Source organism: Acomys russatus, chromosome 28 (genome assembly GCF_903995435.1).
Source record: "Acomys russatus chromosome 28, mAcoRus1.1, whole genome shotgun sequence".
NCBI classification, from domain to species: domain Eukaryota; kingdom Metazoa; phylum Chordata; class Mammalia; order Rodentia; family Muridae; genus Acomys; species Acomys russatus.
In genome coordinates, this window is record NC_067164.1 from 27419622 (window position 1) to 27428384 (window position 8763).

The following is an 8763-nucleotide window of genomic DNA, read 5'->3' on the forward strand; positions in this document are numbered from 1 at the left end:
CTGGAGCTGAGCTTATGTCACTGTGGGTAATTAATGAAGACTGGATTGGCAAAGAGCTTGTGGTAACTACTTGGGAGAAATTAATAACAAAGATCAGAAAAACAAATGTATGCAGTTTATAAAAAGACTTAACTGGATTCTTCCATGTATTGTAAAGAGAACACCAGGTTCAGAGACACCAACGTTCTGATGCAGACAATATAGAACGGGAATGGCAGGTTCTAAGTCAGGTAAATTAACCAAGGTAATTAAAAGCTGGTCAAAAGTCCATATACCTCAGTTCAAAAATCAGAATTGTATGCAATTCTTATCGTATTATTAGATTTTCTGAATCTCTCAGTATAATCACTGATTCTCAATATGCAGAAAGATTTGTTTTGCACATAGAAACTGTTGAGTTTATTTCTGATAACTCAGAATTAACTTCGTTATTTATGCAAGTACAATAGGTCATCAGAAATAGAAACTATCCATTTTATATCGCTCATATTCAGTCTCATACAGGTTTGCTAGGTCCACTTATATAAGAAAATGAGAAAATAAATCAATTACCAATAGGACACGTGTTAGAAGCCCCAAAATTTCATGAAAAACACCATGTTAACAGTAAAGATTTAAAAAAAAATTTTCTATCACTTGGCAACAAGGCAAAGAAAAAAAAAAAAAACCCAATGTTCTATGTGTTCTTTGTATAACCAAACTCTGTTACCTGCTGGTAGTAACCCTAGGGTACCAAAAGGAATGAAAGCTGGGAGATAGATACATTTCATTTTGCAGAATTTGAAAACAAAAGTATGTACACCATACCTTAGACATCTATTCAGGGTTTCAATGGGCAACCAATTTAAGTTCTGGAAAGGCTGATTGTGTAATTACACACTTATTGAAAATAATGGCAATAATAAAGATACCTGAACAAATTAAGACTGACAGTGCTCCTGCATATGGATCCAGTAGAATGAAGCAATTCTTTGCATATTATAAAATAAAGCACATTACTGCTATACTATACTACACAATCCTATAGGTCAAGCAGTTGTAGAAAGAGCTAATCATACTTTAAAAGAGATGCTTATTAAGAAAAAAAGGAGAGTAAAGACCCACAGGGACAGACTAAACAATGCTTTGTTAACTCTAGATTTTCTTAATGTTAGTAAAAAAAAAGGAACAATAGCAGCTGAGAGACATTAGGCTATAGAAAAAACTGAGGAAACAGACCAACCAATATAATATAAGGGTGCATTGACATTAGAATGGAAAGTTGCAATAGTTTTGAGATGTAGTTACGTTTATGTACTTACAGGTAATGAAAAAATTATGGTTACCAACAAAACTTATGAAGATCACATCTGACCAGGAAAGATTTCCTATTAGCTGAGAAATGAATGTCTTCACATAGCAAGTGAATCTTATTGGTTACCTGGTTCTCATGACATTCAGTTCTTTCATCTATCATAGATGGAGATTTATACTACACTCCAAACAGATAGATGCCTTTCACCTACTCTAACATAGAGCAGAAAATTATTTTTAGCTGATTTGTGCACCTTGCACGCGTGTGCACTTGCGCATGCACACACACATTAATACAAAAATATATATACTATTACCTTTAAATGTTTGTTTATTTTCAGAGTAAAAGACGAGGTGACAATAAAGACAAAGCAAGTATTCCAAGTGATTTAGACTCACAGATAGCCTCAGTTACTGTTTCCTCAAGAATTTGCATGTAGATCACCTTCAAAAAGGTTAGCCCAAATTATTAACCCCACAGAAACTGGGCAGAAAAAGATACAGCTAGCTTTACCAGGAATTGGTCAATGTCCCAATTTTCATAGGGTACAGACAGAAAGAAGTAATTTTTTTTAGAAAGAAGTAATTTTAAGAACACAACTCCCCCATTTCCAAGAGGTGGGGTGATGATTTTGGTCGTTGATGAGTTATGAATGTTTGTCGTCATCTTGGGGGGTTGGTTATAAGATGTTATTGGTTATGGTCAAGGTGGAAGCAAAATAAAAGATTACAACCAGGAATCTGAATCTTTCTCCCATTTTTCTTTCTTATCTAGTGATTGGAAAAGGATGAAAAGGGGGGGGGCAGGGATATAGAATGAAAGGTAGAATCTATTAGTTTCAAATACTTTACATTTGCAAGGATTATTGTACATTGACAGAAATTTAAGGTTATTTTGTTTAACTACTGTTAAATGTGTTGTAGATAGTAGCTCATTTTAAAAATGTGGTATAAAGTTCTAGTTTTATAATTCTCTTAATTATTCTTATTGTATATAGTTTATTAATGTTAGAGGAAAAGCCGTTTTTCTTAACAAAAGGGGGACATGTAATGGAAGTTGTGGTTATGTTATATAGATATGTTTTTGTTGTAATCCAAAGTGTAGGATGTGGAAATATATGTTTGGAAGAGGCATGTGATCTTTGAGAGCTGATAACAGCCTCAGGCACATGATCCTTGTCAGATGAAAACTGCCTGTTCAATGTGGCGGGTGGGGAGTGGGTTGGTTTTTGCCAGCTGAAAAACATCCTTGTGCGGATTATGAGAAGGTATAGATAAGAGCCCAGAAAGAGAGAGAATGCTCCAGAGAACACTTCTAGGAGGCCGCTGCTGCTGCTGGTGGTCTTTATGCTGGATTTCTGGATTGCTGGATATCCTGATGACGAAGAGTCGAGTTGCCCAAGGAACTAGGTCTAAAGAGATCTACATCCCCTTTCCCTACTAACCTGCTTTTTCTCCTACCTAAGGTCAGGGATTTGAAGGGTTAGAGGCATTTAGGAAGCCAATGAGCCTAAGGAGCAGGAAATAGCTAAAGAGAGCTACGCCCTGTCTCTCAGTTATCCTTCTTTCTCTCCTACCTGGTGTTGGGGTGTTGGAAGGGAGTGAGGTGGGGAAGGGAGAAAGAGACGTAAGGAACCCCAAACAAAGTAAGCTAAAAAAAAAAAAAAAAAAAAAATCAAGCCTACAAAGATGCTCACTCAAGATCCCAAAGCTAGAATACACAATGTTCAAGTCTGCAGCTATTACCTCTCTAGGGAAGGCAGAAATATAAATGGTTAGGACCCAAAGAGCAGAGGGCCTCCTGCGTCATCCTGAAGCACCGAATCTCATAGATAAATTAGCAAAGAAGGAAAAGGTGTTTTATTGCTTGCACTTGATGGGGAAATAATCCTCAATTATTAATGGTTATTTGGGACAAGTGTGTTTTTAGTGCTGGAGTAGTGGGGGTAGTAGCCTCAGCCACTTGTTGGTATGAGTATTAGGAATATGGCTAGCCCTAAATTGATTTCTTCTGTGCATATAAGATTTAGTAGCAGAAGAATTGGAACTCTTCTCCAAGATGTACCTTGATGCCCATTGAAATACTGACTCAGATATGTTGGTTGAAATACAATATATAATGAGTTACTCTTGCATTTTTACTTCTATTGATGGAGAAGCTAGACAATTTTCTTTCACCTATGTGGTCTGCTTTTTCTTCCTTCTGGCCAGTTTGACCTTGAGTAATTTGTAGGTATTTTACTAATCTCTTCTGATGAAGGCCTTCCTAGCCACACTGTTTTTTTTTTTTTTTTTTTTTTTTTTTTTTTTTTTTTTTTTTTTTTTTTTTTTTAAAGTTGTATGTTTTCCTTGCTTTCAGGCCATTTGCAAGAAAATTTTACAAAGGCTTCCCCATTGCAGGGGGAGGAGAGACCCAAGAATTTCCTTTTTCAGTTGTTCCCAACCACAAACAAATGTTCAATGTGCTGTGCTCTGTGGACGAGGAATTCACATTACAAGGGTAAAAAAGAGGAGACATGAAAGCAATTTCCCCCCAAACGGTGTAAAGTAAAAGTGCTTTCAGAGAATCCCACAAGAATGGCACAGGTGGGCACAGTGGGTCTGTCTCATCGTCAAGGAGTCGAAAGGAAACTCTACAACACGGACATGCCGCAAAACCATACTTATAATGCAAAGTAACTCAGCTTCCCCACCTATCTGTCACCATCTCATCTTTAAAAAAAAAAAAAAAAAAACTTGTGAAAATACGTAATCCTGAGGAGCCTTCGATTAGGTATAAATACTGTCAGAAGAGGAGGTGCAGGGTATAGCTCCCGTCAGCTACTAGAGAAGGTGCATCGGTCTTTTGGACTCTTCAACTTAAATCGGGCGATCCGGACTTCCACTGCGTTGGCCTAGCTCTGAGACAATGAACGCTAAGCATTGCATCTTGGCTTTGCAGCTCTGCCTCATGGCTATTTATGGCTGCTACTGCCAGGGCTCGGTCATTGAAGAAACAATAAATCTAAAGGAATATTTTGTAAGTATGACCTTTTAATGATGCTTGTGGTTGAAAATGTCTGATGTTGACTTGCCACAGTCAACGCTAGGTTGCCGTCTCTGGTCCACAGTCATCCTGAGAAGACTGAGTGCTATGTTGCTATTTGCTGGTGAGGTGTTTATTGACATAATGATCTTATTTAGCCCTCAGTCCGATTTGCTATAGAGACTGAGGGTATTTACAAATCTCTCCAAAGATGGTAGAAACATACTGATCATGCTGTGATTTCTTATGTTAGTTAAGATATGAACCATTCTTATCTTAATGGCTGGCTATTCATTTCTCATTCTTCAAACTAGTGTGAAACTGATAGTGAGAGATGAATATTGCCATTAAAACACTCAGGGAAACAACTCCTTACTTAAAGTAATAGAATGCAAAGTTCTTGATGATTCTGCTTAAGAAGTACCCATTGCATGTATTTTTACTCTTGAGAGTGATTTTGAAATTCTACTACGAGTGAATTATCAACCACTTGGTGAAGTTTTATGGGAGTTATGTTTCTTAGAGTTTTACATTGTTTTCCTTTGTGATTAAAAAAATTTAATACTTAATGAAAACAATTTTTTTATTCTTAAAATTTTATAATTTGTATAAAATGTGTACTATTATACATGTAGCTATTAGAATAATGGTCAAGCATTCACAGTCAGTTTTGTCCTCACAATGCAAATCAGGCTGTCTCACACATGTGTTGGGAGCAGTCTTTTAAAGCAGTGATTAAGAGCGCAGACTCAAGGCTACAGAAGCCTGGACCAGAAGGGGGCAGTGTGCACAGCGGAATTATCTTGATGATTTTTTTTTTTTTCTCCCTTTCTTAATTTGAGGGTAACTTTCTTTAGCTCACTACAGTTATTTGGAGTACTTGAAATCTCATCAGCTTTGCTGAGTTTATTTGTGGCCTTGGAATTCCAAGATTAGGCTAGTAAACACTAAAGCTAAAAGAACGCAGTAGCCTTTGGCTAAATCTAACATGCAGTCTTTTGAGGATGCTTGTTAGAAGTAAATGGAACGGCTGAGGAGGAAATCAGTAACTATTGTCAGCAATGAATTTGATGAAACATGATAGATATTTTTAGGGCAGTTGGTGAAATCATTACAAATCAATCTTGCCTCTTTCCCTCAGAACGCGAGCAGCGTTTCCGTCAGTGATGGAGAGGACCTTCTTTTGCACATCTTGAGGAGCTGGCAACAGGTCAGCTGAATATTCCTCCCTCCCCCGGCCCTGCTGTTTCCAATGGACTGGTTCCCACCATCCTCTCTCTCTTTGTGCTCTTACTTCCGCAGGATGGTGACACAAAAACAATTGAAATCCAGATTGTCTCTTTCTACTTCAAACTCTTTGAAGCCTTGAAAGGCCACCAGGCCATCCAGAGAAGCATAGATACCATCAGGGCAGACCTCATCGCTAACTTCTTTAACAACAGCGAGGAGAAATACGACGGATTCATGAGGATCGCTAAGATTGAGGTGAGGCAGCTTTGACAATTATTTTATTATTGCACCTTTTGCATTGGATTATCAGACAGTAGAAACTGGCGACCGGACAGTTGATAAAGCTAGGTGTGCCCCCTGCCTGAGATGTTTCCTCACTGCAGGCCTATTGTGAGGGACTTTGTCAACTTTGGAAAAACAGGGACATTACTCACACTATTGCTCATGTGTTGGGTAAATGCTAGGAGGAGTAGGAGGAGGAGGCATCGAGGGAACATTGAGCGGCGCTCTTATGGTCCCCCTGGGGTATGTGATGGAAACTCTCGCTTAGGATGGGAAGTCGTGTGCTAGTGGAAAGAGCAGTGGGAGGGAGCGAGAAGACTTTATGTTCTTCTCCCCCAACCAGGCCACAAGGAGCTGTGGCCTCAGATGACTCACATGCCTGGCCGGGGGCAGTTTCCCCATCTTGATAGGGACCAGCTGGGATCACTACTGAAGTTTTATCTCTTTTGCCAAAAACAAAACAAAACAAAACAAAACAAAACAAAACAAAACAAAACCAAACCTCCAGAGTGTCACAGGTAGAAAATGACGACAAGAGAAGAGAAAGTATACAGCTTCTGAGGTGACATCTGGACATCCTTCTCCTAGTTACATTAGCCTCTCATACTGTGTGGTCTGCTGTGTTCTTAGGGAGAAGCGATGGTAGACATCTTTTGACAGGGTTGCTTCATATATCTTATGAAAAGGCTTGATTGCTTTGTACATCTATGAAAGGCTTGTTCAATAACTTTCAGCTATTAGATGATTAATATAGTGAAACCATCCTACACCTTTAACTTATGGCTTTCAGAATCTGAAAGATAACTTGAAAGCATAAAGGCAAATCTCATTTTTTTCTAGAAGGCAAAGGCATTCCAAAGACCCTTAGGCTTTGACAACAAATGGGCTCAAATGAAAGGGACAGGTGTCTTGTCATTATTTGCGACCAGCTTTCAGTCTACCAGAGGCTGCCTCTAACTTGACTCATACTCTCTCTCAGGAGTTGGAAGATGGCAGCACATCTTAGTCCATCAACTAGAGATGGATAAAGTAATTAATTGTTTTGGTCTCACTTCCACCTCTGACTTGCTGTTCAGATGTGGCTAAGTCTCTTGGGTAGTTGTCAATATTTTGAAAAGTGGGAAGTAAATTTGTCTTCACAGTGCACAGTTGGTAGAAACTTGTTACCCCTAAGGTCTTGGTCTCATCTTTCTGGAAGTCCTGGGTTTTGTGCTTCATCTTGGTGATCTGGGGCAAGCTCTGAACTCTTGTCCTCTTCTGTTGCATTGTCAACACATTTTAGGAACACACACACACACAAACACACACTTTACTAACTAGTCCTTTGTCTTATAAACCTCTTAATCCTTCTTGGAAACGTAGCTAGGAAGTCAGAGTATTTCCAGTATTAGAAAAACGAACCAATCAGATAACAGTAAATGGTCTTCATTTTATTAAGCACAAAATTGCCCAAGTGGCTCTCCTGTTTAGGATGGAGAAGTCTGTATAATTAAATTAATGTGTAGAAAGAAGAGAACAGAAAATACTGTGCACCTCCAAATTGTAAATACTCTCTATGTCAGCAAATTGATTGTTACTAATCTGAACGGGATTTGTGTTTATTTTTAACTCCACTCTAGAAATGATGGCACTGGTCTGACTTGGGAGAAATTTAAAATGATACTTGTCATTTATTTTAGACTTGGGTTTTTCCAGAGTACTCAGCCTGTGTTCATGGTTCGCAAACTTTGCCTTGTATCAGAATCTTTTGTGGGGGCTGGGAGGTGTGGGATGGTGGTGACGACTTAGCTCATAAAGGCATGGGCTTTCTCCTTCATGCACCTGGACCTCCGGGCTTCTTGATAGATGTCCAAAACATTCTGCTATACCAAGGGGAGACTTGATCCACAGGGATTTTTTTTATATGAATAGAAGGGACTAATAAAACCAGAAAGCGGTAGACCTTGTAGGTAAAAGTTCATCTTGCCAATCTCTTCACAACAAAGCAGGTTCTGGGAGACTAAGTGCTTGGATCAACTTCAGACTTACTGTACACTCACTCCATCCTTCACCCTGTTCCTCCCAGGAGTATTTTTAATTCTTCATTTTGAGATTCCTGTAGCAGTTAAGTTAAAGGTAGTTATGTGATGTGACTCATCCATTCCCTCTTGTACAGCCTGGAAATTCAGTGACCCTTGTGGTCTTAGCTGATGCAGAAGTGAATACTACAAACGAGAGGACTATATTGCTATGCAGAATTACTTTTCTTAAAAGGAATGTTTCCATTTTTATTGACCATGATGTTAAAAAAGAATATCCCAATGGTCTGTATACTTGGAATTAATTACATTTTTTCCCCATTAGGTAAATGACCCCCAGAACCAGCGCAAAGCTATCAATGAACTTGTCACAGTGATGAGCCATCTGTCACCAAAATCTAAGCAAAGGAAGAGGAAAAGGAGCCGGTGCTGTTTTGGGGTGGGAGACCGTCTAAACAAGAACAACCCTGCCAGTACTATTTGAATTTTAAATCTAAACCTATTTATTAATATTTAAAATTATTTATATGAAGAACATATTTTTAGACTAATAGGCCAAAGAAATATTTATAATAGCAATTTTTATGTGATGAAAATGAATTTCTATTAATATATATGTTATTTATAATTTCTGTACCCTCACCTATTTTACTTGACTAGTTTATTCTTTCTTCCTAATTCACCAAGACTGTGTGATTACAAGTTTGTATCTTGGGGGGGCGGGGCAGGGCAGCCAACCAGCTGACTGAATTTAAGTTGTGGGCTGTGAACTTATTTTACTTGACAATGAGGAATATTTCAAGCTGCAATGACCTCATGAGGTGCTGCTGACTGAAGAACACTGAGCCAGTGCTTTAATAACACGTCAGAGAACACTTCAATGTGTCAGGTGGTACAAACTGACCTTTAAGGGGA

At 38.5% G+C, this 8763-nt stretch overlaps 1 protein-coding gene across 1 annotated transcript; it reads left to right on the forward strand.

The window, feature by feature from the left end:
- Positions 1–4118: 4118 nt before the first annotated feature.
- Ifng (interferon gamma) lies at positions 4119–8563 on the forward strand. The gene is made up of 4 exons (XM_051170872.1): positions 4119–4312; positions 5460–5528; positions 5621–5803; positions 8174–8563. The coding sequence occupies exons 1-4, from the start codon at positions 4202–4204 to the stop codon at positions 8330–8332; spliced, it is 522 nt and encodes a 173-aa protein (XP_051026829.1). The 5' UTR covers positions 4119–4201; the 3' UTR covers positions 8333–8563.
- The last annotated feature ends 200 nt before the right edge of the window (positions 8564–8763 follow it).

Coding starts and splice junctions, on each gene's coding strand:
- Ifng (XM_051170872.1), top strand. CDS start 4,202: ATGAACGCTAAGCATTGCATCTTGGCTTTGCAGCTCTGCCTCATGGCT. Junction 4,313..5,459: donor TAAATCTAAAGGAATATTTT/GTAAGTATGACC, acceptor TCTTTCCCTCAG/AACGCGAGCAGCGTTTCCGT. Junction 5,529..5,620: donor TCTTGAGGAGCTGGCAACAG/GTCAGCTGAATA, acceptor TTACTTCCGCAG/GATGGTGACACAAAAACAAT.